General features: G+C 44.7%; 1 protein-coding gene across 1 annotated transcript in view; it reads left to right on the top strand.

Moving 5' to 3' along the window:
- The first annotated feature begins 354 nt into the window (after positions 1 to 354).
- The window catches only part of LOC148009780 (uncharacterized), a 79,776-nt gene continuing 61,116 nt past the window's right edge, over positions 355 to 19,014 (top strand). The window contains 3 exon segments of the mRNA XM_087672829.1: positions 355 to 476; positions 566 to 1,308; positions 1,394 to 1,587. Of these exon segments, the coding sequence (XP_087528955.1) occupies positions 651 to 1,308; positions 1,394 to 1,587 (852 nt within the window). The 5' untranslated portion in view covers positions 355 to 476; positions 566 to 650.

Here is a 19,014-nt window from a genome sequence, read left to right as displayed (position 1 = left end):
TTGCGGATTTTCAGCAAACGGTAATTTGAAGTTAGCATTTTTCATGCATTGTACTCTCAAGCTAATTGAAAACCATACACAATAAGATTGGGTCTTGTTGGCAAATTTTGTATCCAGGGGGGTGATGTCTCGACCCAAGGGGGAGTGCACCCTTTGCGGCCAATTAGAAGAGTTCGTGGACGTGCGATGGATGGATTGCAGGAGCCAATTGACCACTCGCAAGGCCCATCTATACCATCAATGCCAGAGGAGACAGACAACCTTCCCGACTTGCCTACAATCTTGGAGCCTGAGATGGAGGCAATGATCGATGCATTGATTCCCATGGATGTTGAGACATCTGACCCGCTTAGAGAGGAAGCATCCATACCATTATATGATGGGTGCCGAGTATCTCGGTTGAAGACATTGCTTGCACTCTTAAGTGTGCAAGCAAAATACGGTTGGAGCGATACGAGTGTGACTGAGTTATTCAGGTACCTTGCACACAGACTTCATTGTTTTTTTTTTAACAGTATTATTGCAAACATTTGTGTTTTTTAAGGTGTTTTATGATTTTTTTCAGGTTATTAAAATATTATATATTGCCACCTGCAAACACCATACCTGAGTCTCGTGATGATGCACGACATGTTTTACGGAAGCTTGGCATGGACTACAATAACATCCATGCATGTATCAATGACTGCATATTGTTTCGAGATGAATACGAGACTATGGAGACATGTCCAAAGTGTGGTGCTCACAGGTATCGATAGGACTTGCAAGGGTAGACCATCCCTCAAAAAGTTCTCAGACACTTTCCGCTCATCCCCCGTATAAACCACATGTTTCGCACGTCTGCCATGGCAAGCTTGACAACGTGGCATGTGCAGAATAGGTCCACGGATGGAGTTCACCGAATATCAGCAGATTCGCGCGCATGGAGCCACATTGACTCTACCTTCACAGGCTTTGCGCGAGAGCCAAGGAATCTTCGGCTCGGTCTTGCCATGGATGGTGTGAACCCATTCGGTTTGCGCTCGACTTCTTACAGTGTGTGGCCTATAGTGCTTGTCAACTATAACATTCCTCCATGGCTTTCTACGAAGGAAGGACATCTCATCCTTAGCTTGCTCGTCCCGGGCCGCTACAAAGTAAAAAATATGGACGTGTATCTTCGTCCATTAGTCGATGAGCTTAAGATTTTGTGGGAGGAGGGGGTCACGGTGCAAGATATGAGCAGGCGCGATGGTCGGCGGTCAGCCAACATTCGAGCCATTCTCATATGGACGATGCATGACTTTTCGGGATTGGGAGAGTGCTCAGGTGAGCAGACCTTTGTTCTCGCTGGTAATATCTATATTTTATTTCATTCAATCAAGTATTCACTAGGTCGTGGATCGCCTTGCAGGTCTCGTTACCTCAGGTTATCATGCATGTCCATTGTGTGGGCCACAGTTAGACTCCCGAAGGTCACGAACCATGAAGAAGATGGTATATCAAGGACACGCCGCTTTCTTGCCGGAGGATCATGAACTCAGGGAAGGTTTTCTTGGACGACCTCCAGCACGTATGAACGATGCAAGCTGGTACGAGCTGAAAATGGTAAACCCGGAATCACATCCAAATGGAATGCGACGGTTCTCAGTTTTCTACGAGTTGCCATATTGGACCCACTTACAGGCCAACCACTTGTTGGATCCCATGCATATTTTCAAAAATGTGGGCAGCTTGCTATGGGACCACATCACAGGAAAGAGAGACACTATAGGGTCACGAATGGATTTAAAGGAGGTAGGTAAGATGGAGGTGCTTTGGCCGCAATCCAGTGCTGAAGGGGGAGTGCAGCTTCCTCGCGCTCCCTGGGTTTTTTCTACCAAAGAAGAGCGCATTGTGAAGCAAGTAATCAAGTCTATCCGCACTCCGACGGGTATGATGCGTTCTCTCAGGTCCGCATTTTCTAAAGATGACCAAATGTCTGGGCTAAAATCCCATGATTGGCATAAGATATGTCAGGTTTGTGAACAGAATGGATTTTAATTAGCGTTGACATTTTGAAATTTGAAAAGTGACCATTATTCTTAATGCTTTCTCATTTATGGCAGGTTGTCCTACCGATCGCGATCACGGGATGCCTAACTCCAGAAATTCGCGGGGCCATTTACAAGTTATCGACTTTGGTGCAATGGATCTCACAGAAAGAGATTAAGACGTCCTCTATTGAATCCGCAAGGCGGGGAGCAGTTGAGACGGTCTGTCTCTTTGAGAAATACCTGCCCACTAGCATGCTCACGATACAAGTTCTGTCAAGATTGTGGGAGAGAAGGAAGGAGTCTCACTTGTAGCTTTCTTGCTTGCACAATGGGGGAATACACACAGAGGTGGAGGCTGAAAACAGTTTTCCTCTTCTTAGTTGTGTAAGCCAAAAAGAACTCTCATACAAAGAAATAGAAGAACCCTATATATGGGTCTCAAACCAAACTCAACTAACTAAGGTGGCATACTAACTGAGCCACGAACTAGAGTAGATAAGGATAGCTGTCATGTAGCTATTATTCATGGGCGGTGTACCAACCGCGTCTGCAACTGACAAGTCGGTGACATAAATACACAACGGTCACCCTGGCGTATCGCGAGTGGAGCTCGATATCTCAACACTCCCCCTCGAGCTCAATCCCAATTCCTGCACACCAAGCAGGTCTCTGAACTTGCGCAGCTTCTCTGCGCCCAATGCCTTCATAAATATGTCAGCTACCTGATCCTCTGTGCTGACATAAACTAGATCAATAAGACCTAGTAAAACCCTCTCCCGCACATAGTGATAATGCACCTCAATGTGCTTTGTTCTAGCATGATAGACTGGGTTATTTGCCAAGTGTATACTACTCATGTTGTCACAATAAATGACAACTGGCCCATCTGTAGGCTGATGCATATCATAAAGTAGCTTATGCAACCAAGCTACCTCACATGCAGCCATTGCTGCACCCCTGTACTCGGTCTCTGTGTGCTCGACAAGGCAACTGTAGGCTGTTTCTTGCTGCTCCAAGTGACTGCAGCACTCCCAAAAGAGAACACATATCCACTGGTAGATCGTCTATCAGAAATACTACCAGCCCAATCAGCATCAGTGTATCCATGCAGCTGTATCTGAATCCCAGTCTCATAAAATAGTCCATACTGCAATGTGGACTTCACATACCTGAGTATGCGTCTAGCCGCATCCAAATGCGGTTTCCTTGGAGCCTGCATAAACTGACTTACCAATCCAACAGCATAGCTCAAATCTGGCCTGGTAATAGTCATATAAATCAAACTTCCTACTATGCGTCTCTACATAGTAGGGTCTTCTAGAAGCTCACCTGTATCTGTGCTCAGCTTCACATTCTGCTCCAAAGGAACTGAAATAGGCTTACAGCCTGTCATCCCATATTTGGACAGCATGTCCAATCCATATTGCCTCTGCAAGAGCTGTATCCCACTTGGTGATCTAATCACCTCAATGCCCAAGAAATAACGCAGCTCTCCCAAATCCTTCATCTCAAACTTCTGCTTCAATAGCATTTTCACATGAAGGATATCTTCATCACTGTCACCTGTCATAATCAAATCATCAACATAAATGACAAGTAGCATAATACCTTTCTCTGTTTTTCTCACATAAAGTGAGAAATCTGCCTTGGAAATCTGAAAGCCAATAGTGACAAGATAATGTCCTATCTTGTCAGACCATGCTCTAGGTGCTTGCTTCAAGCCATACAAGGCTTTCTTCAACCTGCAAACAAACTCAGGATAAACAGCATGCACATAACCTGGTGGCTGCTCCATATAGACCTCTTCTTGCAAATCACCATGCAAGAAGGTATTCTTTACATCCATCTGATGTAAAGACCATCCATTTGATGCAGCCATAGCAATGACTACTCTTACGGTTGCCATCCTTGCAACCGGACTGAATGTTTCTTCATAGTCAATGCCATATGTTTGTGCATACCCTTGACTACTAATCTTGCCTTGTATCTATTCACAGAACCATCTGCATTGTGCTTCACCTTATAAACCCACTTACAGCCAATTGCATTCTTACCTTTAGGCAAAGGTACCAATTCCCATGTAGCATTTGCTTCCAAGGCATCCATTTCTTCATCCATGGCTTTCTCCCATTTTTCTTTTCCCATGGCTTGCTCAAAAGAAGTGGGTTCTGGTTCCTGTATCACTTTGACCATATATGCATAGTGAATGGCTGTAAATCCATCATATTTCAGCCTATCCATAGGATGCCTAACTCTTGTAGAGTAGGTTCACTCCCAGGTGCTCTCAAGACATCCCGGGTCTTCCTTACTCCAAGTGTAACAATAGAAGGAATACCCAACTCATCATCAATGCTCTGTTCTGAGCCACTGGATTCACCATCCACATAAGAGTGACCTGCATTCACATCAAACATGGGCTGATCAACCTTCTCTTTTCCTTTTCGTGATATCTGCATACTACTATCTGCATTGCTTTGAGAAGATTCTCCTGATCTCAATCTGCCTGTCCATGGCGAAGAATGTGAACCACTGCTAGAGGACGCTCCAGGTCCACTAATATTTTGTGACTGCTACTGTGACATCTGTGCAGCATTACCATTTTGTGCATCTACATCGTCAATCACATTTACTGGTTTATACCAGCTACTCATCTCATAAAAAACAACATCTCTGCTCACTGTAAACTTACGAGTAGAAGGGTTATAGCATCTATACCATTTTTGCTGCAGAGAGTAACCAATAAAGATGCACTTCTCAGCTTTTGGATCCAACTTGGATCTCAACTCATCTGGCACATGTACATAGGCAATGCAACCAAAAATTTTCAAATGAGAAACATCTGGTTTCCTACCAGTATACCTCTCCTCTGGAGTCATCCCATGTATTGCTGCAGTGGGAGTTCTATTCATTATGTAGACTGCTGTAGCAACTGCTTCAGCCCAATAAAAATCTGGCAGGTCTTTTTCATTGAGCATGGCACGAGATACCTCTCCAATATGCCTGTTTTTTCTTTCTGCAATTCCATTTTGCTGTGGGGTATGACTGCATGAATATTGCTACTTTATGCCATGCTCCTGCAAGAACCTTGCAAACTCATTTGAGAGGTACTCTCCCCCTCCATCTGACCTTAGGCATTTTATTTGCAGACCTGTTTCTTTTTCAACCATAGCTTTAAGGGTTTTGAAATGCCCAAAAACTTCACTTTTCTTTTTCATAAAATACACCCAAACTTTTCTGCTATAGTCATCAATAAAAGTGACAAAATAATGACAGCCTCCAAGAGATGCAGCTTTAGTAGTCCACACATCAGAGTGGATTAATTCCAATGGCTTCTCACTCTCTTGAACATGTCTAGGAAATGGTTTCCTTGCTTGTTTTCCAAACTGACAGGCTTCACATACCTTATGCATTTCTGCAACCTTGAATTTAGGCAAACCTGCAACAATATTTTGGGCCTGCATTGATTTAAGTCGTTGTACATAACATGACCAATGCGTTTATGCCAGATATCAATATCTACAACTACACCGGTCCCATGTGCAAACATTCCTGCACTCAAATTCAGGCATGTCTGCATCCAACATAAACATTCTGCCCTTCTTCTTTCCTTTTGCTATCAAGCGACCTTTATTTTTCATATCCTCAACAAAGCATCCATGAGGATTAAATCTGACCTGCAAGCCCTGCTCAACCATTTGACCAACAGAAACCAGATTCTTGGTGATATTCGGGACATGAAATATATCGGACAGGTATTTCTTTTTCCCATCCTGCATAGACAAAGGAATTTTTCCAATCTGCACAATAGGATGTGCAGTATCATCACCAGTCTCCACAAATCCTGGTTTTTCCATTTTCCTTGCATCCTCCATCCATTCTGCATGACCTGTCATGTGGTTTGATGCACCTGAGTCAACATATCATACATCATTGCTTTCTTCTGCACTTGTCACAGAATTGTTCATGTGCTGCACCATAAACAAATACTCATTTCTGTCATCACCCTGTCTACTAGAAGATGCATAATTCCCTTGTTGCAGTTTTCCATTCATGATGTCATTCTGCTTTTTATAGCAGTCTTTAGCCATACGACCCATTTTACCACAGTAGTAGCATTCAACATTACTATTTGCATTTTGGCCTCTTTGCCGTCCACCACGACCTCTTTGGCTCCCCCTGCCTCTAGAATTACCATGTCCTCCTCCATAGGACTAGTTTTCTTGAGTTTGCTACATATTCTGATTTCTGCCACAGCCTCCAAATCGGCCTCCTCTACCTCTGCCTCTACCTCTTCCAGCATTTGAGTAGAAGACAGCTTCTTTTGAAGTTCCTCCTGAAGAAGATGCACCACCATTTCTCTGCTCCTCAGAAATTAGAAGAGCAATCAACTCCTCAAAATCAGAAAATCTTTCACGGACGGAAATGGATGTTCGGAACTGTGCATAATCCTTTCCTAGACCATTCAAGGTCACTGAGACTAAATCATCATCTTCCACTGGCGACCCAATGGAAGCAAGTGTATCTGCAATCTTCTTCACCTTCATGTGGTAGTCATTGATGCTCATACTTTCTCTTTGCACATTGTGCAACTCTTGCTTGAGCTGCATTTTCCTGGCTTGCGTATTTGTGCTATACATTTTTGACAAAATATCCCATGCCTCCTTTGGCGTACTTGCATCTTGAATATGCACAATCATAGAGTCTGAAATGCTGATAGACAGCCAGTACATAACTTTCCTGGCTCTCTCATGCCATGCTTTAAATGCCTGCATTTGCTGTTGATTGGGAACATCAGGAAGAACTGGTTCTTCTTCATTTCCTGCAACAAATTCCCAATATCCTTTTCCCATAAGGAAATTCGTCATTCTAAACTTCCATGCTTAGAAGTTGTTCTTGTCAAGCTTTTCAGTGACAATCTGTGAAAGAGAATCAGATGCCATTACAGAACACTGCAAAAAATTCTGTCACTGCAAAAAAAACACAGCTTTACCCTCACAAGGGAAAATCTGCAAATCTGGCGAAAGTGGTATTTGACCACACAGTCACTTCCTAGTGACGATTTTGCATCAACAGGCAACAGGGATGATTCTGTAACTCCAAATGTCTCTGCGCACAAGCATACGATGCAATTTCTACAGTAACTTTTCACCGACCTGTAGAACAATGGGGCTGCACAGCATAAAACTGGGCCTTTTCCTGAGTGCGTACAGAAAACTTCCGCCTCCAAAACAGGCCCCGAAATGGCCTCAAATCAAAAAAACAAGGTCGCCGAGGGGTAAAGCCCTCTCCCGCATCATATATTGCCCTCTTGCTTCACCGCGAAGGGCGTCTCAACCTGAGACAATGCACTCTTGCAATTTCTGACTGTGCTGCCTGCAGAGATCTGCTCCCAAAACGGAAAATGAAAGCAACACTGCTCCTCTTACCAGAACACCGCGAGCTTGGCTTGCTTTCTTGAGCTCCTTACCACGAACAAGGCTCTGATACCATGTCAAGATTGTGGGAGAGAAGGAAGGAGTCTCACTTGTAGCTTTCTTGCTTGCACAATGGGGGAATACACACAGAGGTGGAGGCTGAAAACAGTTTTCCTCTTCTTAATTGTGTAAGCCAAAAAGAACTCTCATACAAAGAAATAGAAGAACCCTATATATGGGTCTCAAACCAAACTCAACTAACTAAGGTGGCATACTAACTGAGCCAGAACTAGAGTAGATAAGGATAGCTGTCATGTAGCTATTATTCATGGGCGGTGTACCAACCACGTCTGCAACTGACAAGTCGATGACATAAATACACAACAGTCACCCTGGCGTATCACGAGTGGAGCTCGATATCTCAACAACTTCACCTTCTTGTGCATCTTGTGGACGAAGTGGAGATTGCTGGACCTGTCCATATGCGATGGATGTTCTTCCTGGAGCGCTTCATGAAAACCCTGAAAGGCTTTGTGCGACAACGAGCTCGTCCGGAAGGTAGCATGGTGGAAGGTTGGTTGGTGTCAGAGGCGTTAGTGCATATCTCAAAATGGCTACCAACGGTGGAACCAGACAATGAAATGCTATGGACGCTGAAGGACGATGATAGGCTGACTGGAGATGTGGTGGTTGGAAATGGGGTAGAAAAAAGAATGGATGCCTCAATGGAAGAGAAGGTGAATCGCTTTTGTATGTTGCACCATGCCTCCATGGAGACGTGGCTCGCCAAGTACCAGATTGCAAGGCAAGATCGAGAGGAAGCGCGAGCTGAATTCCGACGCAGTATGCGTCACCGACCAATTCGATATCCCGAAGGCATGGAGGAGATGCCGCGGTTTATGTCAACATGATGGTTGCATGGAGCCTTGACCGCAGCATCCAGCGAAGGGACAGAGGTCTCAATGGAGGAGTGGGAGTTCTCGAGGGGATGTAGTCCAAAGGTAATGAGGGGTTTAGAATGTGTGGTATCTAAATTTGCTTGCTACATCTAATTTGAGTGTTTCAATGTGCAGTACAAAATATATAGTGCAGCGTGGTCGCGCGGACGGCATTTTCGGGTGGAGTGTATTGACCAAATGCGCTCCACAATGGATTGTGGTGTCATGGCAAGGTTTGAGCAAGAGAGCCGGCGACGAGCAACGGATCCGAACACGGTTGTGGATGAGATGGAGTATTTTGGGAACTTGCAAAGTATTATTACGGTGGATTACCGTAGCTTCTCCATGATACTATTCGATGTGCAGTGGTTCAAAGTGGTACTTGGAGGAGCTGGAGCAACAGTTCGACGAGGTCCATCTGGATTTCTCAAAATAGATTCCGAAAAAAAATGGATGGATTTGCGCGACACCTTTGTGTTGCCGGCCCATTGTGAACAGGTACAAATAGTCATTTGCTTGCTAATTGTAATACAACATGGTTTATGTTACAATGGTTTGAAGTCGCTTTGTAAGTGTTTGTGAACAGGTAATCTTCTATCCAAACCTCCGACAACCTCGATGGTGGTATGTTATACCTTCAACTCCTCGAGGTACGAGAGTATATGATCAAAGCGATGTTCCAGGCATAGATGAAAAAAATATGCAAATAGAGGGATCGATATTACAAGGGGTGGAGGCCACCGCAAGCTTGGAGCGCGCATCGGCTAACAATGATGGAAATACAGAAGTCGTAGAATTTTTTGAGAACGAGGCAGACTCGTTCTTTTGTGGTGACATGTCTATCGACCTTCCAGTGTATGCAGAGTTGTGTCAGGAGATTAACATGGGACCATAGAATACTTCATTCTTGGAGAATTGTATTACTCAATTCGTTGTTTAGATCTTCCATAAAGGTAGATAAGATATGCATTTTAAGAGAGATTTTTCAAAAATGATTTATATTAATGTGCTTTGTATAGTTTAAATTGATTATTCTAACATCATTTATTATCTGTGCAGGTATCGACATTTTCAGGATGAGTCGAGGGATGAGCGATGAGGAGTTTCAGGACATGATGGCATGCATGTCTCCAGATCAGCTCGCGAGATTCAGAGAGATGGCAGATCAGGAGCTGTCTCGTTCTTTGTCAGGGCGCTCTACTAGATCAGCTTCAGCTAGATCAGCTTCAGCGCGATCAGATGCTTCAGCTTCGAGCAGACGATCTTGACGCTCGCGACTTGGGCCAGAGGGAGGGACTGCGACTGTAGGAGGATCAGGGGGATGCTGCTGTGGAGACACGGACGTGGTGTCTCCGTCTCGTCGTTCAGCTGGAGCTGCGTCACCTCCAGGATTTGTCACACCTGTGGGGACGTCCACTCCAGTTACTCCGGCTTTTGCGCAACCGTCGGCAGATGGCAGGACTTTTGGTGGCACTCCTTTTGGTGTCACCCCCTTTGGTGGCACCCCTTTGAGTGGCACTCCGAGAGAGAGTACCCCCGTCGGTACACCGGATGTACAGGGGTCTCCTGGATATGCCCAGGAGCGTGGACGAAGATGGGAGAGGGCCCATCTTAGGCAGACTCCTAGGGGTTATGGATACCTAGTGGATGGCAGGTCAGGAGCCATCATCATGAATATGAGGGGAGGAGGGTGATGGCTCGCATGAGGGAGTTGTGCCAACAAGTTTTTCGGCACAACGTCCTGGATCATTGGAGGAACATACCGGAGGGGAGCAAGGACTACATAGTAGCATCCTTGCACGAGGAGTTCCCGGTGCCAGCCGCAGTGGATAGATTCTCTACGGGCTGGATGATGGATTGCATGCGTGCATACATGTCACATAGACGATCCGACGCACGCAAGGCAATCAAGAGTGGGGCTCCAAAGCCCGAGTGGTTAGATGCAGACGACTGGCACCGACTGAGGGAGGAGGCTACAAATTCGCCAAGACGTTGGAGTCAGCAGTGGGAGGCGGCAAGGGCACGAATCGAGGCCGGATCGGTACATCATCTTGGGAGTGGCGGCCACAGAATATATTTGGAGGACTTTGTAAGTTTCTCTTTTGTTTTGCTTATTTGTTTTTTTGAGATATTTTTTGTACTGACAATCATATTTCTAACAGTTAGCATTTTGTTTTCTTTGCAGCACTCCGTTACAAATCGCGATCCGCAAGGCCTTGAGACTCGATATGCAGAGAGGCACGGTCTCAGGGCATTGATCGACCGATTGTATAGACGCGGCGGCCCTGTAAGTCACTCATCTTTCTTGTCCGTAGTTACCATGAGATATTTGAATGCATTATTGTATGGTGGATTAATATGTTGTTTCTTTTTCTGCAGAATCCGTTTGATGCTCCTTTGCAGTGGGACGAGCTTTCGGGGGACGAGGATTTGTAGCTCGCCCTTGGATCCTTAGAGCTCATACACCTTTAGTTTTTAGTCGCCCGATCTATGTAGACATTTTCTATGTACTAGTGATATCGTTTCATGATTGTACCAATCGCATTTTATGCGATCATGTATTTATTTCATGTATCAGTTTTATGATTTCAGTATACATTCTTTTTGTTTGCAAATGCTTTGTATGCAGCAGTGCAGAAACTATTTTGTATGGCTCTCATACAGCACACAGTGCTATATGTGGCAGGGCAGCTTGCTGCCCTGCCACAAAAAAAAAAATCTCTGTTACCGTCACTATTTGCGTCGCAAATTTACTGCACGCATCGCTATGAGCATCGCAAATACTCTGCAACCGTCGCTATATGCGTCGCTATATGCGTCGCATATAGCGACGCATATAGCGATGATTCTATGGCGTCGTCAATAACGACGCTTTTTGCGACGACGGGGGCAAATTTTGTTGTTTGTATTTTCGTCGCTTTAAACGTTGCTATAAGGTCTATATCTTGTAGTGTTACCACCTCATTGGAAAATTCACAATACATTTCACATTAGTTTATTAAGACCATTTTGAGGCCAATTACCTGTACACCCTGTTTATGAAAACCCACCTTTGTTAGAGGAAGAGACTGAAATACTTGAACCAGAAGCTATCATAGACACTGACTTTATGACCACTAGAACTGGCCGAAGATATTCTAGATATCTAGTTAAATTTAAGAACCATCCTATAGAGGAAGCACAATGGATGCACGCTAGAGACTTAAATGCTTTCCCCACTCTGTTAGCTCCACATTGAGCTAATAGCAATTGAGGTCAATTGCTATCCCACCCCGGGGGTATGATGCCAGGAGGCATATTTCACGGTGGATTCCATGCCGCAGTGGATTCCGTGAGGTTTTACGGTGGATTCCGTAAACTTTGATGACCGGGGCTCATACACAAAGTGGATTCTTTGTGCGAGAAGTTGATGGGGACGCCTGTCCTTTTCGGGCGTTTCATTAATTTAGTGTGTACATGGGTGATTTCATAGCGGGTGATTCCGCAAAATGCATATTAAATTAATAAACGTTTATGAGTTTAGAGTGCGCACTCATAATAAATTAAGGTTAGGATTTATTTCTAACCAGTTGATTTATTTATGTAGCTGAAGACTGCTAGGTATTCACTTTTGTCAATTTAATTGTATTATTTTACTAACGATTGTGAATGCTTCAGTTGATGTGTAGAGATAGCAGCAGTGGCGGAGGAAAGCATTGGAGGATAGCGAGTATTCGATTTATGGATTATATTTTGATAGGTGCCATGCCTATATTTTTTCACGCCTATTTATTAAGGCGTCGGATATTTATTATTATTTTGTATGTGCATGGGCGCACGATTATGTTATTTCTATTTGGACATTGTATTGGGCGTGCCAGACTCTTTGGGCACCATCCATTAGCTTTATTTCTATTTTGTGTTAAAGAAAACTCAAAAGCTAAAAGCTTGCTATTTTGTAATTTGGGCTATTATTTGAGCTTGAAGATGAATAATACATAAAATACATGCTTTGTGGAGCGCTCACACAAGGCATGGGGGGAGATTACACCCAATTGGTCTCTTGCTCTTGTCGTTCATGCTTTTTAACTTGTAATTTGTGCAAAAAGTAGAGTTCCATTGTTCTTGAGGACCTTCCGACATTCACTACGCGAGCGTACAGCATCCGATCTGCACACCAAATGTGGACAGCTTGCTATGGGACCACATCACAGGAAAGAGAGACACTATAGGGGCACGGATGGATTTGAAGGAGGTAGACAAGATGGAGGCACTTTGGCCGCAATCAAGTGCTGATGGTCGTGTGCAGCTACCTTGCGCTCCTTGGGTTTTGTCCACTAAATAAGAGCGCATTGTGAAGCAAGTAGTCAAGTCTATCCGCACTCCAATGGGTATGATGCGTTCTCTCATGTCTGCATTTTCTAAAGATGACCAATTATTAGGGCTAAAATCCCATGACTGGCATAAGATATGTCAAGTTTGTACTACGAATGGATTGTAATTGACATGCACATTTTGCTATTTGGAGTGTAGCCATTGTTTATAATGCTTTCTCATTTGTAGTAGTTTGTACTCCCGATCGCGATCGCAGGATGCCTTACTCCAGAAATACGCGGGGCCATTTACAAGTTATCAACTTTGGTGCAATGGATCTCACAGAAGGAGATTAAGACATCCTCTATTGAATCCGTGAGGTGGGGAGCACTGGAGACGGTCTGTCTCTTTGAGAAATACCTGCTTACCAGTATGCTCACGATACAAATCCACCTTCTTGTGCATCTTGTAGATGAAGTGGAGATTGATGGACATGTCCATACGTGATGGATGTTCTTCTTGGAGCGCTTCATGAAAACCCTGAAAGGCTTTGTGTGACAACGAGATCGGCCAAAAGGTAGCATGGCTGAAGGTTGGTTGGTGTCTAAGGCGCAAGTGCATATTTCACAATGGCTACCAACGGTGGATCCAGACAATAAAATGCTATGGTCGCTGAAGGACAATGATAGACTGACCGGAGATGTGGTGGTTGGAAATGAGGTAGAAAAAAGAATGGATGCTACAATGGAGGAGAAGGTGAACCGCTTTTGTATGTTGCACCATGCCTCTATGGAGACGTGGCTCCCCACAAGTACTAGATCGCTAGGCAAGATCGAGAGGAAGCGCGATCTGAATTTCGACGTAGTACGCACCATCGACCAATTCGATATCCTGAGGGCAAGGAGGAGATGTCACGGTTCATGTCAACACGATGGTTTCATGGAGCTTTGATCGCAGCATCTCACAAAGGGGCGGAGGTCTCAATGGAGAAGTGGGAATTCTTGAGGGAATGTAGTCCAAAGGTGATGACGTGTTTAGGATTTTTTGTATTTATATTTTATAAGCGACAATTAATTTGAGTGTTTCAATGTACAGTACAAAATATATAGTGGAGCATGGTCATGCGGACGGCATTTTCTCGTGGAACGTATTGATAAAATGCGCTCCACAATGGATTGTGGTATTATGGCAAGGTTCGAGCAGAAGAGCTGACGACGAGCAACGGATCCAAACACGGTTATAGATGAGATGGAGTATTTTGGGAACTTGCAAAGTATTGTTACGGTGGATTACCGTAGCTTCTCTATGATACTATTTGATGTGCAGTGGTTCAAAGTGGTACTTGAAGGAGCTGGAGCAACAGTTCGATGAGGTCCATCTGGATTTCTCCAAATAGATTCCGAAAAAAAATGGATGGATTTGCGCGAAACCTTTGTGTTGCCGGACCATTGTGAACAGGTGCATGAACTCATTTGTTTCTTAATTATATTACGACATGGTACATGTCACAATAGTTTAATCTCTCTTGTATGTGTTTGTGAATAGGTAATCTTCTATCCAAATCCCCGACAACCTCGATGGTGGTATGTTATACCTTCAACTCCCCAAATGCAAGAGTATATGATCAAAGCGATGTTCCAAGCATAGATGAGGACAATAAGCAAATAGAGAGGTCGATATTGCAAGGGGTGGAGGCCACTGAAAGCTTGGAGCATGTAGAGGAGCCAGCATCGACTAACAATGATAGAAATACAAGAATTTAAGAATTCTTTGAGAACGAGGTGGACTCATCCTTTTGTGGTGACATGTCTATCGACCTTCTAGTGTATGCGGAGTTGTGTCAGGAGATTGACATGGGACCATAAGATACTTCATACTTGGAGCATCCACTTACTCAATTCGTTGACTAATCCCTTATAAGGGTACATAAGATATGCATTTTAAGTTAGATCATTTTTTTAGGATTTATATTACTGTGCTTTGTATGATTTAAATTGATTATGCTAACATCATTTTTTGTCTGTGCAAGTGACCTTTTCAGGATGAGTTGAGGGATGAGTGATGAGGAGTTATAAGATATCTTCACACGCATATCTCCAAATCAGATAGCAAGATTCAGAGCCATGGCGGACCAAGAGCTGTCTCGGACATCATCAGGCCACTCTACTAGATCTACTTCGGCGCGATCAGATACTTCAGCTTCCAGCAGATGAGGTCAATGCTCCAGACTTGGGCCAGAGGGAGGGAGTGCTTCAGGGTCAGGGAGATGCTGTAGAGATACGGAGGTAGTGAGCCCACGGTCAACACAGGATACAGATGCGACTCCTCACTCTCGTAGCGGTTCCAGGGAGCGTAGCTCAGGTGGTTACTGTGGAGGCACGGACGCAGTGTCTCCGTCTCGTCGTTCTGCTGGAGTTGCATCACCTCCAGGATTTGTCATACCTGTGGGGACGTCTACTCCAGTTACTGCAGCTTTTGCTCACCCGTCTGCAAGTGGCACCCCTATGGGTGCTACACCGATAGATACTACCCTAGTCGGTACACCGGATGTGCAAGGGTATCTTGGATATGCCCAGGAGCGTGGACGCAGGTGGGAGAGGACCCATCTTAGGCATACCCCAGAGGGATATGCCTATCTTGTCGATAATAGGTCAGGAGCCATCATCATGAATGATGAGGGGAGAAGGGTGATGGCTCGCATGAGGGAGTTGTGCCAACAAGTTTTTCTGCACAACATCTTAGATCATTGGAAAAACATACCGGAGGGGAGCAAGGACTACATAGTAGCATCCTTGCATAAGGAATTTCCGGTTCCAGCCACAGTAGATGGATTTTCTACGGGCTGGATTATGGAGAGCATGCATGCATATATGTCACACAGACGATCTGATGCACACAAGGCACTCAAGAGTGGGGGTCCTAGCTGCAGCCACCGCCTTCGATGTTAAATATTTTTCCCCTAAATTTCAGATTTTTTGGTAAATTTTAGGCACATCCTGGGCTCAAAACTCCGCTCTCATTGGCGAGCATGGGATAGGGCGACTCAGCCCGTCGAGTCAGTTCGATACTCCTTTGCGGTGGGACGAGCTTTTGGATGGCGAGGATATTGTGGAAGCCTTCGCTCAACCGCCAAGACCCGCGGACTGCTTATTGTTTCAAGCGTTCCAAGCCGAGCACCAATGGCTATCTCTCACATAGCCGACGTGCCATCCATATCTATGGGTGTAGTGAGCTTACCTCCATGCCGTTCGAGTTACCTCCTCTCCTGTGCACCCCAGTAGCTCCACAATCCATGTGCAAGCTTCAAGCAAGCTCCATCCTTAAGCCCCACGCTCCAAGCTCCATCACCGCGAGCAAGACAAGAGAAGAGAAGAGAAGAGAAGAAGAGAGGAGAAGACGGAGAGCTTCTCCACCCCACAGTCCCTCACCCTCACACACTCACTCCCTCACACTCTCACACTGCCTCTCTCAAGCACAAGCTCAAGCAAGCAAGAACAAGAAGAAGAAGAAGAAGAAGAAGAGAGCCACTTTTTGCCACACACAAGAATGAGCTTCTCATTCACTTTTCAACTTTATATACAAAACCCTAAATCCCTTTTAGGCGGTCATCCCCTTTTCCCCTTTTTTACATGGCCGGCCGTGGCCTAGGCCCTTTTCCCATCCCTCTATCTTCCTAGCTTCCTTTTTTACCGGCCGTCTACATTTACAAATTTCACGGGTGAGAGCCCGACGCTCCTTGAATTAAAGCATGATGCGCTTGCGCTCTTTTACAAACGTTTTGACTTGCGCTTTTCCTTCTGCGACTTTGTCTTCCGTTTCTCTTGGCCTTGGCCTTTGTCTTGTCTTCTGTTTTAGCTTTGCAGATTTTCCACTGCCTGGCATTCTTTTACAAGATTTCAGGGTGCGCCTTTGTATTTTAAAATGCACCTTTCCCCTTTTGCATTTGCCTTGGGTTTTTTAAGGTTGCCCCTGCGCTTTTGGCCTTTTCTTCTCTTCTTTCTTCTGTCAGGCTACCTTTTTTCTGCTTTTGCCTTGTGTCTTTTTAATTTCCTTTTGCTTTCTTCATGTTGGGGTTAACATTACCCCCCTCCAAGACGAGTGCCAGTCCCATGGCACTCAGCGTCGTAGGTAGCAGGCATTAGCATACACAAAGACGTGGGTGGCAAGGGCATCTATGGTTTCCATGGGTGGAGTGTTGGCAGACGTGGGAAGGAAGACCGTTGATGGCACGTTGGTGGGTTAAGTGGTGGTGGTAGGGCGATGGGAGTTGGGGGTAGGGCTGTTCTTTGGGGGTTTCCCTAATGGAGTAGAATGGTAAGTTTACAGGGCGATACGGAGAGGAATGCAGAGTTGAGTGTTGATGAAAATGGAATGACATTCTCGTTGGAGTCTTTAATACCTCGAATTGAAAATCTCTCATAGGCGATTTTTCCCTAGGGGCAGTGCTAGTCTTCTTTATCATGCACAAGACATAGTTCAATTAGTTTGGGAGACAGGTCAAACTCTAAGCAAGCTGAGAGTATTGTCCTGCACTTGAGGACCCAAACTGTGTATATACTTCGGTGCAAATATGATGTGAGTGCTCCTGCATACTTGGATATTACGTAGGTAGAAGACCATGGGCAGGTTTCTCATAACGACATGTGGATGAAGAAAAGTCGTCCATGGTGGGAAGAAGTGCACGTGAAGGTGTATGCGACATCTTGTGCATGGTCATTGCACGCCGTAACAGAATAGGACGCAGAGATACTGCACTATCAGTAGAGCTGGTATGCATTGGGCCTGTGCAATGAGGACAGTGTACTGGTCATGGCCATTCATGCAGTGCTTACCACAATTGATTGTAATGGTATTAACATAGAGTGCAAGAGGGAATTGTGAGAATGGGTCAGGGTGATAGGTCTGACAATAGGTGACACAAGCTCACTTAGGTCTGTCCTGCCCTTGATGTGCCCTGAATTATGGTGGGGGATGCTAGGGGCTAAGGGACTAGGGACGGAGCCAGCCAACCAAGGTCACTAGACACACCTAATTCAAGGACCCCTAGGTGCGGTGCTGTGATCCTGGGTGCTTCTTATCTTTTCGTTCTTTTGTTTTCTTTCCTTCTCCTGCTTTTTTTTTCTAAGTACAATCATTGAAATATGTTGAGGCTATGAGCCTTTCAATGGGTTGGGAAATGTCAAGCTTTGAAGGCTCAGGAAATTGACATGATAGTGATGATTGTGCCCTAGCCTCGTTGCTAGAGGAGCCATTGGTGCGATTGAGGTGACACCCGTTGTGAGCTCACTGTAGAGCTTGAACCAAGAAGAGAGTGTAGCCCATGACTATGCTTTGGTTCGTGTGGTGTGGGCACTTGGAAGGGTGATTTTTTGCGTTCATCAGTGTGGCCTTGTTGCAGTTCTTTGTATGGTTGGTGGTCTTGTAGTGACCTGGTCGTTGAACACGTTTGCACGAAGACCTGTGTCATCCTGCATCCACTTGTCACTTCATGAGAGTACATGCTTGCCTACGTTAAGTACATCGAACAGATGTAATCATGTTAATGTTGAGATATCGAGCTCCACTCGTGATACGCCAGGGTGACCGTTGTGTATTTATGTCACCGACTTGTCAGTTGCAGATGCGGTTGGTACACCGCTCCTGAATAATAGCTACATGATAGCTATCCTTATCTACTCTAGTTCGTGGCTCAGTTAGTATGCCACCTTAGTTAGTTGAGTTTGGTTTGAGACAAAGTGATGGGGATTCTAGGTAAGCCTTTTCATATCAAGGCTAGCTTCAAGGGCAAGAAAAAGGAGGTTACATTCAATGAATTTAACAATATTTTCATTAACTTGCCCACCCTACAATGCTTAATGATCAAATTTTATGACTAGTCAGTAGTAGAGGCACAGGGAGTGGCTAGATTTATGATTAAACTTTATGAAAGTGAGATTCTGAAATGTAAAAAATTGGAGAGAATCTCTATCACCTTGATGAATATAGCACTTTCATTGGGTCATTGCAATCACTCAATATCATTTAGTGTTCAATCTGAATATAACATCTGGGGGAGCATTTGAGGTAGATACTGAGAATTTTGATATATTATATTGGGTTTTTCATCAAACATCAATACCTAATGTTATTCAAAGGCAACAAGCAAGAGAAGAGCTATTTGTTGAAGGATTTGGGAAAAGGATTGAGTGGCACATAGCTGGCGACCTTATTTTTTTGATTTAAGGCCATTTCGGGGCCTGTTTTGGAGGCGGAAGTTTTTTGCACGCACTCAGGAAAAGGCCCAGTTTTATGATGTGCAGCCACTGTTCTACAGGTCGGTGAATAGTTACTGTAAAAATTGCATTGTATGCTTGT

This window comes from Lygodium microphyllum, chromosome 30, assembly GCF_053477565.2.
Source record: "Lygodium microphyllum isolate KBCC chromosome 30, Lygodium_microphyllum_v1.1.10, whole genome shotgun sequence".
NCBI lineage: Eukaryota > Viridiplantae > Streptophyta > Polypodiopsida > Schizaeales > Lygodiaceae > Lygodium > Lygodium microphyllum.
Note: the sequence above shows the minus strand (reverse complement) of the source record. Positions and strands in the feature narration are given on the sequence as shown.